General features: G+C 40.2%; 2 protein-coding genes across 4 annotated transcripts; one reads left to right on the top strand and one right to left on the bottom strand.

Moving 5' to 3' along the window:
- The first annotated feature begins 131 nt into the window (after nt 1-131).
- Nucleotides 132-18,713, top strand: fcsk (fucose kinase). 3 transcript variants are annotated; one of them, XM_008412619.3, is made up of 23 exons: nt 132-533; nt 2,159-2,310; nt 3,385-3,435; nt 3,509-3,634; nt 3,717-3,789; nt 4,240-4,337; nt 4,410-4,490; nt 4,567-4,686; nt 5,257-5,428; nt 5,504-5,610; nt 5,835-5,936; nt 6,474-6,647; nt 7,160-7,679; nt 8,593-8,827; nt 8,897-9,063; nt 9,465-9,692; nt 10,607-10,750; nt 11,719-11,838; nt 11,914-12,101; nt 12,917-13,016; nt 13,850-14,073; nt 15,149-15,272; nt 17,954-18,713. In XM_008412619.3, exons 1-22 carry the CDS (start codon nt 452-454, stop codon nt 15,239-15,241), a joined length of 3,357 nt encoding a protein of 1,118 aa, XP_008410841.2. In that variant the 5' UTR covers nt 132-451; the 3' UTR covers nt 15,242-15,272; nt 17,954-18,713. The 3 variants fall into 3 exon arrangements, with proteins under 3 accessions (XP_008410841.2, XP_008410840.2, XP_008410843.2); XM_008412621.3 differs by lacking the exon at nt 17,954-18,713 and having other exon boundaries at nt 139-533; nt 7,160-7,233; nt 7,324-7,679; nt 15,149-15,599; XM_008412618.3 differs by lacking the exon at nt 17,954-18,713 and having other exon boundaries at nt 133-533; nt 15,149-15,599.
- Nucleotides 15,757-22,565, bottom strand: actr6 (actin related protein 6). The gene is made up of 11 exons (XM_008412617.3): nt 22,382-22,565; nt 21,522-21,639; nt 21,373-21,441; nt 21,150-21,273; nt 20,675-20,810; nt 20,528-20,584; nt 19,193-19,291; nt 19,025-19,103; nt 17,981-18,152; nt 16,701-16,839; nt 15,757-16,395 (listed from the first exon to the last, which is right to left on the bottom strand). The coding sequence occupies exons 1-11, from the start codon at nt 22,447-22,449 to the stop codon at nt 16,266-16,268; spliced, it is 1,191 nt and encodes a 396-aa protein (XP_008410839.1). The 5' UTR covers nt 22,450-22,565; the 3' UTR covers nt 15,757-16,265.
- Between the last annotated feature and the right edge of the window lie 904 nt (nt 22,566-23,469).

Raw genomic sequence — 23,469 nt, 5'->3', positions numbered from 1 at the left:
CAGAACTGAAATAACTAGATTAGCCTGCAAATACAAAACTTTAAGAAAATAGATGTCTCATTAATTTGATTACATTTTCCCCGTTAAGCAGAACTGAAGGCGCATTGTTTGATACACCGCCCCAACGGACGGGCGGGTAGTAGAAAACAAACCCTTACGGAAGCCCGCGCAGTCATGCTATTCCGAAACAAATGAGCAAGGGTTAAACAGACGCCATGGATCAGATTTATACTCTTTTTAAGAGTCGCTGCATTTCAACAATATCTAAAAATGAACGAGTTTAATGCTGACAGGTGTTGGTGTTTACTTCCGCCTGAAGATCCTCTGACCCGCCCCGCTTTTGCTAGTTTGGTTAACTAGTCGTTGATGCTTCTTCGTGCGCAGTTTGCTTAAGGATTGGTAGTTAAACCAGTCAAACAACTTCTGTTGTGTCCACTTTAACCGGGGGAAGATGTCGCGGAACGGCCACTTTCCGTGGACGGTGGTCGTCCTCACCTGCCAACACAAAGACAGCGTGTATGCTTTCCAGAGAGGTGAGAAGCATCTGTTCAATTTACGATCTTAGAGTAATCTTTATATTTTATACTGTGCAGTTGCATCAGTTGACCTGAGGGTGTCGCTGATGTACGAAATTAATTACAATGAGAAGAATCGACTTTATTCAAGAAATTTGGCTTGGGTTCCACTTAGCTTTCGATGAAGACATTTTAAATCTGTCTCTCTCTCTCTCTCTCTCTCTCTCTCTCTCTCTCTCTCTCTATATATATATATATATATATATATATATATATATATATATAAGTGGTTCTTAACCTTTTTTGAGGTACCGAACCCACCAGTTTCATATGCGTATTCACTGAACCCTTCTGCAGCGATAAATAAAATATGATTTTCCCCCCCAAATTCAAGACATAGAGGTGACCCGACTAGACTCTAGTTGGGTCACCCCATGATCATTAAGTCTTCTTAAAAGGTAGAGTCTCTGTGAACAGTTCTTCAAAATATAGTCAGTATTTTCAGCAAAGTTGAGCTGACTGTCCAGGAACCACCCAAGGTATTTAAATTTGCCACAATTTCAACAGGTTGGCCATCGAGAGAAACTGGAACCACTTTAAGGTCTTGTTTAGATGATTTAATTAGCTCTACATTCTTAAGAAAATGAAAAATTAATAATAAATAACAAAGACTTTGCGGTATTCTGATTTAGTAGTGTAATTATATTAGTTATGTTACCACCCCCACGCCACTAGAGGCAGTACTAACCCCGAAAAGATGCGACTAAGGAGCAGATTTAGAAGTACACTGAAAGCTACAGAATTTGTTAAAAACTGAGCTTTGCTGAAGTAATTAAAGACACAAGTTCAAATCCATGCTGAGAGTGGAGCTCCTTCAATCAGTGCTCCTCCGCAGCACTGATTGGCTAAGCAATGTAACGTGATCCTCTGATTGGCTAAGCAATGTAACGTGACCCTCTGCAGCAAGTGATGACAAAGCGGGGCGTCATCACTTTACACAAGTTATTTAATGAGGCTTTACCTCCGCGGCAGACGCTCCGCCGAACCCCTGGGGTTCGATCGAACCCAGGTTAAGAACCACTGATATATGTATATATAGCATAGGTATTTTTTAGTTATTTATAAAGTTATTGAATTAAAATAGTAAGTCAAATAAGATACTATTTATTTATTTTACAAATTTAACTGTTTAAACTGAACCTCAGGAGTGATTAGCTACAGCGAGTTTTTATTTATACAGTCAACAAATATAAGACCAATTTTTGGATTAACTGATCAATATTTTCTCAATTGGATTTTTTTATTTACAGAATTTAAGCCAGATGAAGTTAAGACTGTCACATATTTACAAAAAAAATCTTGATCTAAAATGCAAAATGTATTTTTTTTTTACAGTTTTGACTTATTTACTGCTCTGAATTTTTTTTTCTTTCTGGAAATTGTTTTTTTGAGTCTGTACTCCAGTTAACGATTAATCGGCTATTAAATTAGTTGACGATTATTTCAATAAACACGTCAAACCGATTAACATTTTCAGCGCTAATCCAAAGTAAAATGATAAAGCATATACACTAACTAATCCACAGCATCCAGAGGTGTTGCAGTATTCAGATTTCCAATATGTTGTGCTCTTGTGTGTGAAGAGTTGGAGTTGCGGCAGAAACGCGGCACCTTAGCTGGGAATGCGTTGCTTTTGACCGTGAGGGACCGCCAAGAGCCGCTGGGCAGCGGAGGGGCGACGCTGAACGCCCTGCTGGTCGCTGCTGAACATCTGAGCAGCAGAGCTGGGTACACGGTGAGTCACAGCTAGCTTAGCAAAAATCGGCCTCTTCTTCTAAGCTTATAGCTTCATTCAGAGTGTCCCAACTTTCGACTATTTAGAAACGATGGCTAACGTTTGCCCGTGGCGTATGTTACGCGCCAGTTCGACGCTAGCTTACCGGAAATTGCCGGCTTTGTAAATAAATAGCCACAACCCACTGAAAAAAGAGAACCGCTAAGCTAGGACAAGATGGCAGTTAATGTCAATTAAACATTTGGAAGTTTGGCCACCATGTACTTTGTTCGGCTTTGTTCACTGCTCCGCTGCTATTGCTAAAACTACACAGACTACAATTCTAAAGCGCCGCAGGAAATCGACGTCACGACTTCTCCTGCTCACTGATTGGCCCAGTAGAAATTATACCAGAGAAACATATTTCATTGGAGGAAAGCCGAGATGGGGCAACAAACAAAAGGAGGAATAAAAGAACTCAGAAATTTTGAGATTAGTCTCAGAAGTTTTCTAGAAAAAACAAGAACATTTCTGAGCTCCCAAAGTTGAAAAAGCTACAAAGAAAATTCCGAAAATGTCTTTGTTGCAGATTAATCTATGCAATTTTCCATTAAAAACATGGACATTTCTGAATTTTAAAAGTAAACAAATATTATTAAAAAAAATTAAAAATCTTTAGATTAATCTCGATTAATCTTTTATCTACAATGGCCCTATATGCAGTCATAGTGGCCATGTATAAAATCATAAGTAAAAACATTACACTTAAGATAATGTCAAAATGTATTAGTTTAGCTTAAAATAAGCACAAAAATTCAAATATATTTAAAGTACTATAAGTGTACATAAAGTTGTTCCATTTTAGCACATGAAAGTAAATAAAATACACTTTGAATTGGATTTTAATTGTATTTAAATTCAGCTAAAGTGCAAAACAAGTAGTTTCAAAATAGCACTTTTACTATACTTTCTGAAATATATGTAATATAAAGTGTATATATTTTTCACATGGGCAGGCTAGACAGGAGGTAAAAAGTTAAACTGTTTCATGTTATTGGAGCTAATCTGCCTCCTTTATTCCTTGTTTGTTTCCAGGTGGTGACCGCCGACGTCCTGGATGATGCTCACATCCTCATCCTGCACACAGTGAGTCCAGACCTGAGTTCGGTTCTGTTCTGGTGTTTTCATGCTGTAGATTTTAATTTTTTTCCTCTCCCAGGGTCGGGATTTTCCCTGGAGCTCCTGCAGCCGAGCCTTCTGTTGGCTTCCCGAAGAGAAGCCCGGGCAGAAAGTCCAGGCGCCGGTTTGTGTACTGGATGTGCTGCTGGACCGTCTCAGCTCCCAGGTCTGCTCAGTGAAACAGAAGAATCAGAAACAGACTGGTACCGCAGAGTTCTGTACCATCATTCATCCTGTCTGGCTTTCAGATCTGTCTGGGTTCTCCTCCTGGAGTCTGGGTCTGCAGCACCGACATGATCCTCTCCGTCCCGACAGACTTTGGTGAGCTTGTCTTCCACGATGCAGCAGAATCTGGTTCTGATCCGGATTAGGCCTTTCACAATAATGAATTTTGCTAAACAATAAATTGTCCCAGAAATTATCGCAATATATTGTTGTTTTGAGACCATTTTCAAGTAATATGACAGTAAAGGCATAATAATAACAACACATTCTCAAAGATCAGTAAGTTTAAATTCCAATCAACATTTATCACTGGAACTGGAAGACATTTTAAATATCCAAAATAGATAAACAAAACAACAGAAATAAAGAAAAACAATTAATCACGCAAATTAAAATTATTGTGTTTGTTTAAATTTATCATGTGACTAATTGATTTATTGCTTATTGTAACAGGCCTATGTCACAGTTTATCATTTGTTTTGATAATCACAAATCGATCAGTCTTTAATTGTCAGTTTTCTGATCGTTAAATGATTTTGTGTCCAGTTTTATCCTGGGACAGGTTCTCTGGAGTTCGGGTTTTGGCGGTACCGGGTGACGTCTCGTACGCAGCCGATCATGGAGTCTACCTGAGCGACTCGCAGGTGTGGAAACCTTCTGTGTGATTTCTCTGACTGCTGCGGTCAGCTGATGATGTCAGGGGTCGTTGTCTCCAGGGTCGGGTCCGCGACATCGTCTACAGAGGAACCAGGGAGGAGATCCAACGAGCCCTGATGCCTGATGGGAAAGTCCCGCTGGTGCGTCATCGAATGTTTTATAGATGCACCACCGCAGGCAGCAGCAGCTTAAACAAATCTTGTGAAATCCCTGCAGGTGTCAGGCCCGGTCTTCTTCTGCAGGTCCGTCTCAGAGAAACTGCTGCAGACTCACGTCAGTCCTCCTCTGGACGGCTGCACCTACCTGGGCCTGGACTCTGGAGCTCCGCCCCTCCAGGTAGCTTCCTTCATCAGATCACATCATTAACTGAAAAACCTGTCATGATTTCCTGACCTGTTGGGTGAACTGGGGTTACTCAACAAAACCCCAGTTTAGAAATTGAACAATCATACTTTGGTTACCTAGTGACATACTTTGGTTACCTAGCAACATAACTTTGGTTACCTAGCGACAACTTGTTGAGTAACTTATGCAGCAGCAGATGAAGGTTTTGCTATCATGCCTCATAATTGCATAAAAATAAAAGGAGCAAAAATTTGGATAAAACTGGATAACTTTCAACGGAAAAACTTATCATGATTTAAGCATTTCATATCAGTCAAAAACCTTAAACTGCTGCTGCGCAGTGTACTCATCAAGTTTTTGCTAGGTAACCAAAGAATAAGTGAGTTGCTAGGTAACCAAAGGGTGAGTGAGTAGTTAATGCCACCACCTTGCTTAGCAAAATGGTAATAGTTTCAACCAATACTAATAATCTATTATTCAATGATGTTCAGCTGATTAAATTAAAGCTTGAATGTTAACAGATTTAGTTGTTTGAACACAACTTTCCATCTCTGTCCACAGATCTCCCTCTTCTTGGACTTGTTGAAGTGTCTCTGCTCAGATCTGACCCAGGATCAGTTTGTGAATGAGGGGAGAGCAGGATGCAGTTCCACAGACGGTCCCCAGGGGGCGACAGTGAGGGCGGGCAGGACGGAGCTGTGGAGGATCCTGAGAGGGGCTCCACTCTCACTGGGTCAGCATCAGACGTTGCTTAAATCTGCTGGTAGCTGGTCTGAGTTTAAACATATCCTGTTTGTCGTTCTCACAGTGTACGTCCCCGGCGGTCGCTACGACTACCTGACTCTGTCCGGGAAGCAGCATGTCGAACGTCTGACCTCTGATTGGACGGTTGGAAACACTATGTCGCACATTCAGGTGGCACGCCTCACTCTTCTTCATCAACGTCATCCATAATTAAAACTGAATTGAAAGCAGGTCTAGATCATACAAAAAGGGCCAACAACTGCTCCCTGCGGGACACCAGCAGAGTTTAAACGCCTCAGAAGAAGAAATGATTTGTTGAATTTTAGCAAAATCACTAATAATTCATATTGATCATGATGGCGGCTAATAGCTTTAACCTGCTTTAATCCGTCCAGAATGAGAAACTGCTCAGTGAAGGAGCTCGGATCATCAACAGCGTTCTGGATGGAGACGTTGCCGTGGCAACCCGAGCAGTGGTGCAACACTGCCACCTACAGGTCAGAGAAAGTCTTAACTCAGTCTTTTCAAGGAAACACTGGGTGGAAATACAATTTGAGGTGGAAAAACTGGACAAAAAATGTAATAATTATCTCACAAAAGTGAGAAGTATGGACTCAAAGTCAGAAGTTTTTTTGTAGATCTGTAAAGAGCAAGCAGAGATCTTTGATCTTACCATTTCTGACAACTTTATTCAAACTTTACTCTCGTGTAAAGATACCTATAATATTTTAAATCTTTGAATGATATGCTGCTATTGTAGTTTTGAAATTTGCAAGATAAAAACAACAATAAGAGGCAAGATCCAAGATATTAAAGGTGATCTTGAACAGGTTTGGATAGGTCTATGGCTCCATGTGAAGCAAATTCTGTCTACATCATAACTGACATTTACATCCTAAGTGATGTTGAAATTATTTTTATATCAAAACGCAGTAAATTAAAAAGTAAATCAGTGAATCTGAATGTGAAACTAATTCATCTGAATACCGCAGGTTTGTATTGTGGTTCATATTCTGTCCTCTGGCGTCCCTCAGGGTCCTCTGGACGTCCCGTCTGGTTGTTTGCTCTCAGGTGTAGACGTCTCGGCGTCAACGTGCCTCAGGCGGCTCGCGCTCAGCAGTGACATCATCATCCAGGGACATCGGATTGAGCTGGGGGAGCTGAAGCTAAACGTGTACACGGTGACCGGCGCTCACGACGACCTGCAGGTAAAAACGCAGCAGGTCTGCTTCATCTGAAGCCCTCAGGTGGGTCTCATGGTTGTCATGGAGACACTGCGATGCTGAGGGAAGCAGAACGTGGCTTAGTTTTTTTATAAACTTAAGACGAATCAAAGTAAACTCTTTTTTTCAGAAGCCCAGGGGATATCAAGTCGATATTCATGTCCTTATTCATAATGAATGTTCTTAAAGGGCCGGTTGTGCCAGAATATATTGATTAAACACATTAACAAACTGCTGAATAAATATCTGTCTCTGAATTTGATAAGCACTTCTTTAAATTAAATAATGTTGAACATCATTTCACATCCCTCCAGATTTCATGATTTTGTTGAGCTAATTTAGAAATATTTACATGATATTTGCACTTTTTAAACCCTCAACTGTTATAATGAAGGTTCCAGATAGATAGATAGATAGATAGATAGATAGATAGATAGATCATGTGCTTTAAATGACCACAGTCTTCCTCCTCCATCTTCTTCTCCTCCTCCCTTCAGGTTCCCTTTAATGGCAGCGGCGCCTCCTTCCTCAACCAGACCTGGACTGCTTTCTTCAGCTCCTCAGGAATACAGTCAGATCCAAACCTTTCCACTGATCATTTTTTATGTCTTTTTCTTTATAAACATCAGATTATCCCTGCATGTTGTTTTCTCCTCCTCAGGCCGGAGGAGCTGTGGATGAAAGGAGAACAGTGCTCCCTCCTGGAGGCTCGGCTTTTCCCGGTCCTCCACCCCAGAGGGGGCACTGTGGGCCTTGAGGGAGGAGTGGGCTGGCTGCTGGGGGGTCCAGGCTGCCTGCAGAGGTGGAGGGAGGCGTGGAGAGTCTCTCTGAGGGAGGTGCTGTCACTCACCCACCAGGAGGCGGAGCTCCAGTGGAGGGAGGAGCTGCTGTTCCTGGCGGGGAGGAGGAGAACCGCCGACGCCCTGCAGAGTCGCACCGACGTCTGTCTGCTGCCGTGCTTCAGGGCGGCAGTGCAGGGAGGGCAGCAGGGGGCGCTGCTGGAGACTCTGGACAGCAGTGAGTTGCAAGCTGGTTTTCATGACACGAGGCAGTCTGCCATTTTGTTTTCACACCTGATAGTTCGGCAGATTTGGTTCCATTTGGGACCAAAAGTGCAACATTTGTTACGTTTTCAGCTGCTGCAGTTCTCCTTCACACTGTCAAACAATCCAAATCTCAGAGAAAAACGTTCCCCTCTGTTGAGGTTCTTTCACCTCTGGATTTGCTTAATTGGCGACTACATGAAAGCCCACTGGTCATCAGATGTTTAAATGGGCTTTACTGAAGAACTGCAGTTTACAGCAGTGTATAATGAAGCAGTTTCTGAAAATACAGAAATAAGAAATAAAGTTCTGACTTACTATTGTGATAAAGTAAATATAAAAATTAATAGAAGCGAGTAAATAGACCCAACATTAATTTCCTCTATCAAAAGTGCTGTTTAAATCTGAACAATGCAGGATATACCTGGAATCAATCTGGCTCTGTCTGCTCAAAGCTCAAGCAGTAAGAGCTAACAAGCTTAGTATTTTTAACTAGTTTTTTTAACTTAGTATTTTAAAGTAGAAAAAAATACTAAGCTTAGTATTTTTAAGTAGTAAGCTAGTTAACGTTAAGTACTAGACTAGTTTTAATACTAACTCACAACCATATTAACAATAAAAACACATAAAAAAATTACAGAAGTAGCAGCTAAGCGATGCAGTCAGAAGCGGTAACTACCATCCACCTATTTATGTCACATGACTGATGTCTACTCATGTCATCAATGACTTCTGCATCGCTCTAAACAGTAAACAGAAAACAGATCATCTGATGGCAGCCTTATTAATTCACCACTAGCTGAAATGTTATTGCACTAATCAAACCGTTTTTTAAATGGTTTTATGTCAGAAGAGGATCAAGAAGTGAATAAAATGTTGTTTTTTAGTTGCTGCTGGAAGCGTGGAGTCGGGGGCGGAGCCAGGAGCACAGGTGGGCGTGGCTGCCCGCTGTCTCTCTTGCATCGCCGACGTTCTGGTGTGCATGGCGGAGGGTAAAGGGGGCCTGAGGAGCGGTCCAGCTGCTAACGAGGCCTGGAGCTCCGCCTACTTCCTGTTGGAGGAGGGAAACTTGAGGGGAGGAGTTTATGCCCTTGCTGCACAGCGACAGCTCTGGCTGAGCAGGTTGGCGTCTCGCTGTCTGTTTCCACTGCTTGTTGAATGCGTAGTGACCTGCTTTACTGCCCCCTGCAGGCCAGACCTGCTCGTACGGGCGGCTCGGCACTACGAGGGTGCCGGCCAGGTGCTGCTGCGGCAGGCTGTGATGTCATCCCAGAGGTTCATCTCCATTGGACAGGGGGAGTCCCCGCCTATTGGGGAGTGGCAGGAAGTAGAGTGTCCAGCCAGACTGGACCTGGCAGGTGAGGAGCAGGTGTAATTTTTCTGTTAAAGGTGACCTGTTATGTTCCCTTGAACAGGTTGGATAGGTTTCTATACAAAACATTCATGACAGTTTTGGAAATTGTTCTTAGATTCAGAGATTTTAGTCCTGCTTATTTTGAGCTTCTTTCAAAATGATCTGTTTTAGGGCCTCCGTCACTTTAAATGCAAATAAGTTGCTGCTGACCGTTGACTGTGACTCAACAATCAGGAGGTTTTTGAAATGACTACTTTTCCAGATGCCTAAAAACAACTTGTTGCTAAAAGACAGCTGGGTTTTTTTTTTAACATGCTAGATGTGAAATTTGCATAATAGGTTGCCTTTAAATCACACGTTGTGGAAACCATTTTCAGCTTTTGAGCTCCAGTGTTTGTGTTTCAGGGGGCTGGAGCGACACGCCACCGATCGCCTTCGAGCACGGCGGATCGGTGACGAACGTCGCCGTGAAGGTCGACGGGAAACGTCCAATCGGAGCCAGAGCCCGTCGCATTGTGAAACCCCACCTCCTATTGGTCAGCTGCAGTGGTAGGCGGGGCAGCGGGGCGTCCACAGAGATAGTGTGTGAGAGCCTGGATGACCTGAGGGACTACAACCAGCCTCACGCTCCAGGTACAACACCATCAGGGATCCTGAAGAATGAAATTTAAGATCAACAGAAATCTACAAAGGAAAATGTCGTATTTTATATAGTAGTAGTGCTAAACCTTTTTGTACTGAATGAATGTAGCATTGAGCTAACTTGCAATAAATATACACTTGTCATAGGAGCAAAATGCTAGCTAGTTAGCTACAGTTTCACAAAAATTTACTATAATACTTTGACACATTTTTATTTAGGTAAAGGTAAAAAGGAATAACTCAAGTAAGAGTAAAAACGTATTTGATAAAACCTCTACTAAAGTACTGAGCAACCATTTAATATTTAAAAATTACATCATGAGATGGACCAAAACAAAGTTATGTGTTTAAATTTTGGTATTTTAAATATAAATAACATAATTACAAAATAACAAGCTCAGGGAAAAGCCAAAAAAAAAAAAGCTCCAAATCAGTTTCTTTCAACAAAAAAAACTTATGAAACTTTAACAAAACCTAGAGGTGTTCTGTGTCTGGTGAATTTTTGGTTTAATGCATGTTTGTTTTTCATTCAGTTGATACGTCATGATAAAATGACTCAAGTAAAAGTAAAAAGTTCAGCGTAGTAAAAAATACTCTCAAAGCTAAATTTTTTTCCAAAAAAATGACTCAAGTAAATGTAACTAGTTATTACTCAACTCTGCTAGCAAGCAGAATATGTTAGCAGCTAGTTAGCGGTAGCCTCAACTACCTAGTGCCAGTTGGCCTGACAGAAAAATCCCATGAGAAGAACAAACTACGGTACATAAAATATACGAGAGAAACTGGTGTTCTTAAAATTTAAGACCTTTGATTAACATATTTATGGCCAACTTAAATTTTTTTCTAACAAATTTAAGACTCCTTAATGCCACTGAATACTCACTGTTGGTGTGTTTGTGCTGCAGGAGCTCTGCTGAAGGCAGTCTGTGTGTGCAGTGGTCTGGTGTCTCTGTCCTCCCAGCATCCTCTGGGGCAGCAGCTGATGCAGAGCTGGGGTGGTGGAGTGGAGCTGCACAGCTGGTCAGAGCTGCCCACCGGATCCGGTCTGGGTGAGCAATGCTAAAATGCTAGAACGCAGCTGCCGCATAAAACCTGAGGTGACCAGTTATGCTTCCTTGGACAGGTTAGGTTAGGTCCGTAGTCTATACGAAACATTTTTATTGCGTTTTTAATGTAATGAAAATGTTTTAATTCTGCCTATTTTGAGCTCTTTTCAGAATGAGCCGTTTTAGGGCCTCTGTCACTTTAAATCCAAATAAGCTGCTGCTGGCCCCGCCCCTCAACTCAATTTTTACATTCGCAAAATGGCGGCAAACAGATGCGTAATTATATAACTGTACATCTTTGAAAAGCAGAAGTGAAGCCTAAAGTACAAACGACAAGAATGAAACAAGTGGTTCCTGGATCATAAGTCATCATCAAAACACTCGCCTTTTCCAGCAGCCATTGTAAAACCAGCTGACCAAATGTGCTGGAGTTCAGATTGGATTGCTACAGGTAACAGGTTGGGCTGGGGTTGCTAGGTAACAGGTTGGGCTGGGGTTGCTGGTAACAGCCCAGTGCCCCTTGAATGTGACTTAATAGCAGAAGGTTTTTTAATTCATGTTCAGTTAAAATTCAAATATACTTTATTGATCCCAAAGAGAAATTAAATGTAGCTGTAATTGATATTAATTCAAAAGTTAGTTATTGCAGATAATGATGGCTGTGGGAAAGAAAGATCTCCTGTAGCAGTCTGTATTACAGTGAATTTGAAGAAGCCTCTGACTAAAGACTGTGGTTTTAGAAAAACATGAAATGAAACTGCTAATTGTTCAGACGCCAACAAACTTTAATTCTTACCAAAAAATGGCTGTTCATTTAGTTGTTTTTAGTTTTTAAATGCTTGGTCTGTTTTTAGAAGCAGTTGAGACCCGAATGGAAGCACAAAAATACCCAAAATGTGAATTTATCATAATAGGTCCCCTATAATGCTTTGGTAAATCTGCAGGTGATGAAATAGCGTCAATTCCTGCAGGTACCAGCAGCATCCTGGCGGGGTCGCTGTTGGCAGCGGTCTACAGGTGTACAGGCCGGACATACGACACCGACTCCCTGATCCATGCGGTCCTGTACCTGGAGCAGATTCTCACCACAGGTCCCTGTCTCCCTCCACTCTGATCTCCTTCCTCTTCCTCTGCATCTCCCTAATCACTTCCTGCTGCTCCACCAGGTGGCGGCTGGCAGGACCAGGTGGGCGGTCTGGTGGGCGGAGTCAAGGTGGGTCGCTCCAGAGCGTCTCTGCCCCTCCAGGTGGAGGTGGAGCGTCTGAGTCCTCCGCAGGAGTTCCTGGTGTCTCTGGAGCAGCACCTCCTGCTGGTTTACACCGGAAAGACGCGTCTGGCTCGAAACCTGCTGCAGGTCAGCGACTGCGCTCAAAGATCCCACTATGAGAAGATGCTTCACTCCTCTCACTTTTAACTTTGAGAAAACATCATTAGTAATGTATAAAGTCTGGATGAGAGCTGCTGTGTGCGTTTGTTTCGTCTGGGAAAATGTTTAACTTCCCTTTAATAGTTTTGAGACTCAACTGAAAAATGTTATTGAGTTAAAGCTGCAATATGTAACTTTTATTTAAAAAATTGTTTTTTTAAGTATTTGTTAAAACTGTGATTGTCATTGCAGATAAGACAGATAAATAACTGAAAAGATTGATCTTTTCCCTAAGCTGCTATTTCTGTCTGAAGAAATTCACTGCTCCTGGCCGAAAACAACCAATCAGAGCCAGGAGGAGGGTCTTACTGCCGTCAGTCATCCTCGTGTACTCGCTGCTAAATGCCATGCTAACTAGCCTTAGCATTCACAACAGGCTATGCTGACAAAGAGAGCAAGTGGGAAGAAGAGCAAATGGGCATGATTGACAGCGTTAAGACCCGCCTCCTGGCTCTGATTGGTTGTTTCTAGCTAGCCCTGGGAGAATCCAGAGGAGATTATCTTGACAGTTTCAACAAATATATAAAAATATATTTCCTATAAAAGATACATACTTCAATGGCTTTAATGGCAGGGCCTGTAATTACTTAATAACTTTTTAATCATATAATGACAAAATAAGCAATATTTCAATTCAAAAGCCGTCATATAGCTGCATATAGCTGCAGCTTTACGGCAGACTGGACTGTTTGGGTCCAGTCTGCTTCAAAGTGCCGCTCGCTCTGTGTGTTTGTTTTGTACAGGATGTGGTTCGCAGCTGGTACAGCCGTCTTCCGGCGATGGTGGAGAACGCTCAGCAGCTGGTGTCCAACTCTGAGGAATGCGCCAAGTCCTGTTCAGAAGGTGAATTTCAGGAAATATGTAGTCAAGAACACATTCATCTCAATCAATCAGTCAGTCAATCAATCAAGTGTGTTTGTATGAACTTGATTGGTTCTGAAGTAAACCACAGTCAACAATTGAAGCATTAAATTTTTTTGTTGCTAAATATCAGATTATTGATTAATGTTTCATTGATTATGATTCAAAAGCAAGTCTGAACAGGTGGGGTTTTTAGTCTAATTTAAAGGAACTCTGTGTTTTGGTTGTTTTGCAGTTTTCTGGAAGTTTGTTCCAGATTTGTGGTGCATAGAAGCTGAATGCTGATTCTCCCTGTTTGGTCTTGGTTCTGGATGCAGAGCAGACCAGAACCAGAACCTGAGGGGTCTGGAAGGTTGCTATGACAACAGCAGATCTTTAATGTATTGTGGTGCTGATCCATTCAGTGATTTATAATCTAAATCACTGTTTATAAATCATAAAGTCTGTTCTCTGAGCTACAGGGAGCCAGAGGAAGGACTGTAGAACTGGGTGATGTAATCTAACTTCCTGGTTTTAGTCAGAACTCCAGCAGCAGCGTCTGGATCTGATTGGTTTTTTTAGGCAGACTTGTGAAGATGCTGTTGCTGTAATCAGTGCGATTAAAGATAAACGCATGGATGAGTTCCTCTAGATCTCAATGGGACATAAGTCCTTTAATCCTGGAGATGTTCTTCAGGTGATAGAAGGCCGACTTTGTTACTGTCTTTATGTGGCTCTGAAGGTCCAGGCCAGATCGATCCTCTTTATGTCCAAAGACAATAAACTAAACCAAGCCATTAAATGACTCAGCCTGGTTGGAAATGCTTCCCTCCCAGGTTCTCTGTCCCGTTTGGGTCGGTGTTTGGACCAATCCTGGCAGCAGAAGAAGCTGATGGCTCCAGGATGCGAGCCGGCCTCCGTCAGAACCATGATGGAGGCTCTGAGGCCGCTGGTTCTGGGTCAGAGCCTGGCAGGAGCCGGAGGCGGTGGCTTCCTGTACCTGCTGACCCGGGAGCCCCGACAGCAGGAGGCGGTTCTGAAGACCCTCAGGAACACGCCGGTGAGACGTCTGCAGACACACAACAGTCTGAAAATAAAGGCCATACAAGCAAAGGTCACACACTTCGGACCGCCTTTAGCTTTGATTGTTTCAACACGCTTCTGCAATTTAACAGAAAATATCACCAACATCAACAGACAAATATTTTATCATCCCCCATGAATGAAGGACGAGGCTTTACTGATGGAAATTAACCTTCAGTTTCACCGCTGGAGCTGAATGTACACACACACACACACACACAGTAACATTCATAACTTAAAAATAACATTTACAACCAAAATATATTGGCTTGTTTTTGCACACAATAAAACAAATGCACCATTTTTACTTCTCAATATTACAAAATAAACCTTGTGCCTCTATCAAGGGGGGATTCTAAGATACATTTTAACTCCGTTACAACTTGAACTCCATTTGATACAAAAGTGCAAGCTGTCCTATCAAAATAAAAGTCCACCCACCCATCCATCCATTTTCTGCCGCTTATCCAGGGTCGGGTCGCGGGGGCAGCAGCTTCAGAAGGGAGGCCCAGACTTCCCTCTCCCCAGCCACTTCTTCCAGCTCCTCCGGGGGAATCCCAAGGCCTTCCCAGGCCAGCCGAGAGACATAGTCCCTCCATAGTCCAAAATAAAAGTGTCAAACCAAAAAACGGAAGTTAACCATAGGTTGTACCAGTGAATCAAAGTAAAGGCAATAAGCGCTAAAAGATGATACAAATTAACTTAATCTGGAGTTATTAAATGTAAACTGTGCTGGTCAATGTTCCATTATGGTTCAAAAACAAGTGGCATTTTAGCCTTCATTTAAAGGCACTCGGTGTTTCAGCAGCTGTGCAGTTTTCTGGAAGTTTTTCCAGATTGGTGTTGTGTAGAAGCTGAAGTATGATATTGTGGTGCTAAGATAATAAATGACGATTTAGTTCTTTAGGAACTTTAGGCTGTGATTGCCTCTCCTAAAAAACAAAATCCCTGTTTGTAAAACACCTTAAAACCTCTGAGATTTGCCTCTAAACTGCTTTTAAATCACTAATGCTCAGATGAAAAGAGTCCATCTCCTCATTTATGTGTTTCAGGGTTTGGGAGATTTCAGCGTTCACTCAGTGGAGCTGGACATGGAGGGAATCGCAATCCGGCCGCCGGCCGTCACACAACCGGCAGAAAAATGAAGATTTTTCACTCGATCTGGCGTCACTTAAAGTAATGAGTCTTATTTTTGATTTTACTCCGACTCTGTACAGTCTGTCATGGATGGTAGTTTTGTTGGAGTTGATACAATCATATTGATTGTTCTCACCTGTTGAAACTAACTGAACATTAGCATTTTATTACATAAATAACATTTTTTGGCATATTTTAAAGATCTGTTTGCTCCAAATGATTGAATAAGTACCAATTTAACCAGTTTTCGCTTTTTATACATTTACTTTAGTACCTTTAAAAGGAAAGCATAAAATTTGGGTTGTTTTCTCATATTATTCTGTTTTTTCAGGATTTCTGCTCCTAATAAAGGAAAATTAAACAATGTTTAATGTTGGTTTCATATTTGTAAGTTACACCAAATCCTAAACATAATTTTGCTGAAACGGAGCTTCAAACTATGACCAGACCTCCGTCAACGTCATCAGAAAATAAATTACAACGTCTGTGTCTTTAGTGAACAATTAAAAGATTCCCAAAAGGATAATTTAAATTCCAGGGTCAGGAATTTGCTTTTTTCTTTATTTTTCAGAGATATCACAATTTATCTTCCACATAAATCATAAAAAGCAACCAAAGTTTAAAACAAGACTAACAGAAAAGACTCTGGATGACAGTAAGGAAAATGCAGGACAAGAAATACAAGGGAAATGTTTACCAAAGAAATACATTAAACATCAAAAAGGAATATTTACTGAAGTCTATCAGGTGGAAAACACCAAAAATCTGAATAAAACAACTTCCTGTCGATTTGTGAAGCAACTTTATAACCCAAATCGTTGGTTGATACACTCAGCAGATAGAGGTACAAAATGGATTGAAAAAGGAAAACGGGAGACATTTTGTATTTTTTAAGTAGTCTGTGAATAAAAAAGTTTTTGGGAATGTGTGCATCCGCCCCTCTCCTGATGCAGTGAAATGAGTTTGGAGTCCATCTGAAGATGGTTTCCGTCGCTGATCAGAGACGATCTCCGTCTGAAAATCAGTTTTTACTCAAATATCAAACTTCTCCTCACAGACGATGTGTCCGTTCTCCTCGTAATCCTCCCGCATCACCACCATCTCGTCGTAGTCCGGACTGTGAGCCAGCAGCTTCCCTCCTTCCCAGGAATAACAGACGGGACTGGAGAACAGGAACACAGGCACAGACGTTGGATCAGAATCAAAGACGCTCAGCAGCTGGTTCCTCTGCTACATGATTCACACTCTTGAGTTCCTCCACTTTTTTTCCACTTCAACCCCAATTCCAACCTCAATTCCAACTTCAACCCCAATCCAACCCCACTTTAACCCCAATCCAACCCCGATCCTACCCTACTTTTTGTTTTGACCTTTGCACCTGGACCTTATTTGTTAGTGTTTTAACGGCAGCTCAGTGTTATAAGCATCGTTCACTTCGGACCTTCTGGAAAACTCTGAGGCTCTTACTTTTCAGGCAGGAACACGTTCACAGGTAGGTGGGCGGGGACCAGGGACCGAAGCTCCGCCTCCAAACGCTCTCTAAAACCAGGAAACAGCAAGTTTCCTCCGGTCAGGACGATGTTCTTGTAGAAGTGGGGGTGCATTTCTAACAAACAAAATCAATCAATCAATCACGTTTATCTATACAGCACATTTCAGCAACACGGCAGTTAAAAATGCTTTACGTCATAAACATCATCTAGTCAACATTTTTAAAATAATCAATAAAGATAACACATATTGGTCAGCGTCCCAGTAATTGTTTCAAAATCAACTCTAACCAGGTGAGATTTATATCTAGATTTAAAGGAACTCAGTCTTTCGGCTGTTTTGCCGTTTTCTGGAAGTTTGTTCCAGATTTGTGGTGCACAGAAGCTGAACGCTGCTTCTCTAGATCTGTGGTGTCCAAACGTTTTGTGAAATGGGTCAGAATCCCAAAGTGGAAAGTATTCAGTGGTCATCTTGTTTTTCCAACTTAAAACATGAAATAATGTTGTAGTGAATTTTGCTCTATTTTTTAATAAAATAAAGTGCTTTTTTTGTTTGTTTGTTTGTTTTAATAAAAGGTGGAACATTTTCTAATTTTTTTTCACTTTTTTAGTCTAGAAAATCTTTTAGTCTATTTTCCAGCTTCAAAAATGACAACTTTCTTTTAAAAAAACTCCTTCTATAAACCAGAGTTAATAATGGACGCGCTCTGGTCTGCTTTTTTTTCATTAAGTCGCTGGATGTTTATAACTCTGCTTAATATGAAACTAAAATTAAAAGAAAAATACTTTCCACACTTTCCATTAAAGGAAGTATTTTACCTCAGTTTAGTTTTGTCTGCTCTCTAGGGATTTGTTTTGTTTGTGGGTTAAAATCTACTAAAATTTTATTGATATACTTTGTACCATATTTTTTAATATATTGCTAATAATCGATAAAAAAATATATTTGACATTTAAATTTGTCACTGAAATTATAAAAAATGACAAAAGAAAGGACCAAATTTGTAAGATTCTTGAACTGCAGTTGGGGGCCACACCAAATTGCTCCAAGGACCACAAATGGCCCCCCGGCCACACTTTGGACACTACTGCTCTAGATCTGTAATCTTTTAATCCTGGAAATGTTCTTCAGGTGATAAAAGGCTGACTTTGTAACTGTCTTTATGTGACTCTGAAGGTTCAGAGACACGTTCATGTTAAAGTTTTAACTGGATTTTAATTTACTTTCAGATCCGACATTAAATTTGAACCAGAAACCTTCTGGCAGCGACTGGACCGAGTCAGCGATGGCCTCCGGGATTCCCATCTCCTGGATGCCGATGTCCGACGGATGGAAGAGCATCTCCGGGACCGCGAACCGCTCGTTGGCCAGCCGCAGCGTCTGCTCGCCTGTCTTGTACTTTCCGCTGAAGACCATTTCCTCTCGTGGCTGCAGGGCGGAGAAAATGTGGAATCAGACCTGAACTGCTCTCACAGAAACATCAGAACTCCCCACAGAGCGAAAAGAACCAAAACCAACTGGTTTAAAGGAAACTAAGGCCCAAACATTTTGTTTCTGCTATCACAATAAATTAGAAATGTAACATTTTTTCTACATTTTGTATCAGGAAGTAGAGAAATGTAATCCTAAATTTTTAGATCAGCTCAAAAAAGACAAAATTGTGGCAGTTTGCTGGCCTGAATCTAGACAGAAAGGTATGGAGCTAAATTCGGACCATAAAGTTAGCTTTTTTTTCTTTTTTTTTTAAATTGAAAAATAAGTGTGAAATTGAAAAAAAAAAGTTCAAAACTACATTTCAGATACAAAGTTTTCGTCAGTTTTTAATATTTTTTCTGCTTTCTGTGAGGACGGGGTTTTATGACTGAAAAAAATTTCCAGCCTTTGCATTCAGGAGCCGTAGGAACTGAAAATGTCTTTACAATATTATTGATATCCTGTTTATGTGATTGGTTTTGAAAATTAAATTTAATAAAACCTGAATCAAAAAAATATTTTAGAATCTTTTTTTTCCAATTTAAAATCGTACTCTTTTTAGTTTCGAAATTTGAAACTGAAATTTCAAATTTCATTAAATTTTAAAATTTCAGTATCAAATTTATTTAAGTCATTTTTTTGTTTCCAGTTTTTTGGCACCAAGCTTTCTAAATTCAGATATGAAACCATTTGTCTGACAACTGAAGCTTGGTTACAACTGGTTCACCCACAAAGCAAAAAATCTACAACAAAATGACTGTGAAAATAATAAAGTGAAAAAATGTATTCTTATAAAATATTAGAATATTTCTGGCAATCAGTCTCACCTTACAAAAACCTTTTTTGATGGCGCTGAAATCTGGAAGAACATAATCCCTCATTACAGTGTTTTCTTCCCCTTTCATCCTGAAAAACAGAACAACAGAAAGTGAGATGGATCACGACATTAAGGGTTTGGTTCCAGTAAAATATGGAGCAACATCGGTGTTCCTCACTGTGCCATCTCCATGTCCTTGTAGAACTGCTGAGAGACATAGCAAACATCTTCCTTCACCTGGTTGATCACATACGTTTCATCCATCACGTGTAACTGACTGCAAAATTAAGAGAACACACATGACTATGGAGCTAACTGGGGCCGAAAAGTTAATTCATGGCCCAAATTTAGCTCCACAGTATTGAGCTAACTTTAGCTCAATACTATGGAGCTAAATTTGAGTAATAAAGTTTGTTCAAAAAAAATTTCTTTTTTAAACTGGAACAAAATGATATGAAACTGAAAAAATTGTTTGGAACTTTAAAAAAATTGACACAAAAAAAAAATCCAAACTTTTTTTTGCTCCCTTTTTTATTATTCCGTTTGACTGATCACATAACTGTATAATGCTGATTATATTTTAAAGACATATTCAGCTTCTATGGTTCCTGAATGCAACATCTGGGAATATTTTGTCGTGTTATGATTCCACACTAATTTTATCACCCCACACCAAAACACAGCCACAAGTTTAAAACTGAAAACAACTCTTGAATCTGAAAAGTAGTTTTGAAGTTTTTTTTGTTTCAAAAATTTTCAGTTTAAAAATAAAATAAAAATTTTTTACAAAGTTTACGGCACCAATTTGACTCCATTCATTTTCAAATAGAATAATTTTTTCAAAACCAATTCTACTGTTCCACCCACTCCATCTCATCTGAGGTCCCTCCTGCATTACAAATATGGTCAGATATTTGTAAATTAAGAACAAAATCTTGAATCTGAAAAGTACTTTTGAACATTTTTTTGTTTCAAAATTTTTCAGTTTCATACATTTGGCACAAATTTAGTGCCATACTTTTTCCATTCTGTTATCATTTTTCAGAACCAGTTCCACAGCAGTTTTGAACCTTTTTCAGGTTTTTTAGTGTAAAAATATTTTTTCCAATTTAAAATTTTTTTTTACAGTTTAATTTTTGTCAGTTTCAAATATTTCTTTTCAATTTCATATCTTTTTATTTTAACCAACTTTATGGTGTCAGTTTAGCTCCATACTTTGTTATTGCGCGTTGTCATTTTTATAACTAATTCCACGGTAGTTTTGAATCTTTTTTCAGTGTTTGTATGTAAAAATAACTTTTCAGTTCAAATCCTTTTTTTTTTAGAGTTTTGATTTTTTTTTCTCAATTTCAAATATATATATATAAATATATATATATATTTTTTCAACTTTATATCTTTTGTTTTCCAGCTTCAAAAGTTTTTTTTTTTAAACAAATTTTTGAAGCCAATTTAGCTCCATACATAACACTTAAACGACACGAGTTGTTGCTGTAAGAATCGCTCTCCGTACCGATATGAGATTATCTCTTTCAGGTGATTTGTCAGCAGTTTCCCTCCCACATTGATCCTGAAAGGTAAAACAAAGAAAGAAGCTCCTGTTAGCGCCTCCTGGTGCTGCTCTCCGTGTCATTTCCTCTAAAGGTCGCTGCTCTCTGACCTGCGGATGCCCTCCTTCAGCTTCTTACTGCGACAGTAGGGGACGATGTGGGTGAAGGAGAATCCCGAGTCGACCACCAGGCAGCAGAGCTCCGATGGCTTCGTGGTGAAGTAGTGATGAGCGCCGAGCGACCCGGCTGGAGGACAGCAAGGAGATTTTAGCCAAATGTTACAGGTACAAACCATAAAACAACTAAATTAGAAAGAATATGTAATTTTGATCACAATCGTCCATCAGTTTTCTATTGCTTCTGTTTGCAAACAGAATAACAAGCTGATAGGCTTTTTAGCAAATACTTTTTCACTCTTTCTTTTTGCTTTTACTTGAGTAAAAATACATTAAGGTAGTTCTACTCCTACTTGAATGCATTTTTTGGGTACTCTACCCTCCACTGTTAATGACTAGTCAATTACTAAATTAGTTGACGATCGGTTCAATAATCGATTAAAGCGACCGGTCTCCAGCTGAGACTCACCGTTGATCCGCAGAGCCGACTGGAACTGGTACTCCTCAAACAGGATCTCGTTCATGGACTCCTGGATGGAGGAGAAGTTGAAGTACGGCTCTGTGATGATGATGCTCGTGTCTGGAAACTCCACCTGCTCAGAGAGAAAACACCCTGAGCTACAGCTTCTAAAAAACAGAAATCATTCAGAGGTTTTCTCTTTGTGGGTAAGAACAAAGCAGCATAAACAAACCTTAAACATCTCCTTCCCGAACAGGTGATCCCACACTTTCCTCTGGACATCCCAGTTAACCAAGTAACCCTGCAGACCCAGAGAACATATTACCTTCATTTTGTTGTTTTCTTATCAGTAGCACCAGATATTTTCAGATTTATGCTCACCTTCTGAAAGGGCAGGATGTAAAAGAGACCCGAAGGATCTTTGATCTCATCCAGCTGGTTGGCTGTGAAAGTTTTTAATCTGGACGTCTTCGAGCGAAACTGACAGTTTGGGATTACGCTGAGAGGAAAGGAAAGAAGTCAGGATTATAACTGCTACATAAAACAAACCTCGTTTTTATTATTTAGAAATCTGATGATCATATGCGGGGTTCCTCAGGGCTCCCTTCTCGAGTTACTTTTATTCAATATGTAGTTCAGGTTATGAAGTAGAATGTCATCTCTCACCATACCCATGTTGATGATTGACATCTTTTTAGATCTGGGTCACCACATGACCACAGATATTCACAGTTTGTCCTCCAGATTAATTCTTAATTAACTTTTAATTCAATTCCGTTTATTTAGATGGCACCAATTGACAACAATTGACATACTTTACAGATAAATAATTTCTATTTACTTTATCCTAACTATCAAATAGTACAGTATGCTCTTCTTAGTTGAGTTTAGGTCTGGGCTTTGACTAGGCCCTTCTAACGCATGAACCGTTCCATTGTAGCTCTGAATGGAGGTTCAGTGCTGTTCTCTAAATAACTGACTAATAATAATAAACTGACTTTCATTTGTTTCCATTTTCATTCATTAACCCAACGGTAAAATTACGATTCGGACATTCCCAGAAGTAGGAACTTAACATTTCAACTACTTAACATTTGATTAATGATTATTGTACATAATAATCAATGTCGATCAGTTTAAAAACATCATAAAGCGCTGGGCAGACGCGTTTATTCAATAACTGGCTATAATAATAATTTCCTGCCCATATTGAATGTTTTTGTTTGTAGCCGTGTGCTCACCTGACTTTGTCCTGACTGTAACCGATCTTCGCCCAGTAAGCTCCGTTATCCAGAACCAGCGTAGCCATCCCGGAGCCTCTGATTCAATAAATCATCACTTTATTTTTATTTTAGTTTACTAACCGCGACACATTTTGGGATTTCCGCTCAAAAACATGTCCGGATGGAAACATGACTCTCCGTTGGTTCCGCTTCTCTATTTTTCCGCAGCGTGATCGCTTTTTTTTCACTGGAGGCGCAAATGGTTGAGGCACTCCATTCATTGCCTAAGTTACATTAATAAATTTTAGTTTGGCTTTATTTGTTTGTTTTTTTTAACTTGCTTGAATATGACTGACCCGGGACAGGTTGTTCTGTGTTGCCCCGAAGTTCCATCTCGGTGGAAAGTATGAAAATTGTTGTCAGTTGGTGCCATCTAAATAAAGGGAATTGAATTAAAATTGAATTCAGAATTAATCTGGAGGACAAACTGTGAATATCTGTGGTCATGTGGTGACCCGAAATTCCATCTCGGGGCAACACAGGACCATGAGCACACCTAACGGTCTAAGCCTGTTTATATCTATATTCAGAGTGATAGCAGCAGCGAGAACCATGAAATGCTATCTACATGCTAACTTTTGGGAGCCATGGCAGAAAAAAAAAAACTAAGTTTTATCCTTCAGTCACAAGCTTAAACCTGTGACGTTTGCTCAACTCTGCTGGTACTTTAACTAGAAATGTGCTTTAATTGGGAAAGACTCACGTCTTCCTCAGACCTGGTATTAACTTGCATCCTGACTAATCTAATAAGAAAATCACCATAACAACAATTAAATTCCCCAGGTCTGTTGATGTTTCTGTAACACTGCAGAAACTTTAAACCAATAATAATTATTATTGCAACATCAGGTTGGCCAACAGTAATCAGAGTTGGATTTTTATGCTGTTAGCTTAATTGCTGAAACAAAACGAATATGTTGAAAAAAAACATGGCTGCTGTTACATACAGTAGAGGATCTGTGATGCTGTGGGCCCACATCATATCATGAAATCTTTGATATATCAGGACACGTTAAACAGGTAAATTAAAATCTGGTGGAGCCAGG

The sequence above is a fragment of the Poecilia reticulata genome, chromosome 6 (assembly GCF_904066995.2).
Source record: "Poecilia reticulata chromosome 6, P_reticulata-male-v2, whole genome shotgun sequence".
Taxonomy (NCBI): domain Eukaryota; kingdom Metazoa; phylum Chordata; class Actinopteri; order Cyprinodontiformes; family Poeciliidae; genus Poecilia; species Poecilia reticulata.
The sequence above is the reverse complement of the archived record's forward strand: the minus strand, read 5'-3'. Positions and strand labels throughout refer to the sequence as shown.

Coding starts and splice junctions, on each gene's coding strand:
- fcsk (XM_008412619.3), top strand. CDS start 452: ATGTCGCGGAACGGCCACTTTCCGTGGACGGTGGTCGTCCTCACCTGC. Junction 9,064..9,464: donor AGCCAGACTGGACCTGGCAG/GTGAGGAGCAGG, acceptor TTTGTGTTTCAG/GGGGCTGGAGCGACACGCCA. Junction 10,751..11,718: donor GCCCACCGGATCCGGTCTGG/GTGAGCAATGCT, acceptor CAATTCCTGCAG/GTACCAGCAGCATCCTGGCG.
- actr6 (XM_008412617.3), bottom strand. CDS start 22,449: ATGGCTACGCTGGTTCTGGATAACGGAGCTTACTGGGCGAAGATCGGT. Junction 21,442..21,521: donor ACATCCTGCCCTTTCAGAAG/GTGAGCATAAAT, acceptor CTGGGTCTGCAG/GGTTACTTGGTTAACTGGGA. Junction 20,585..20,674: donor CTGAAGGAGGGCATCCGCAG/GTCAGAGAGCAG, acceptor TTTACCTTTCAG/GATCAATGTGGGAGGGAAAC.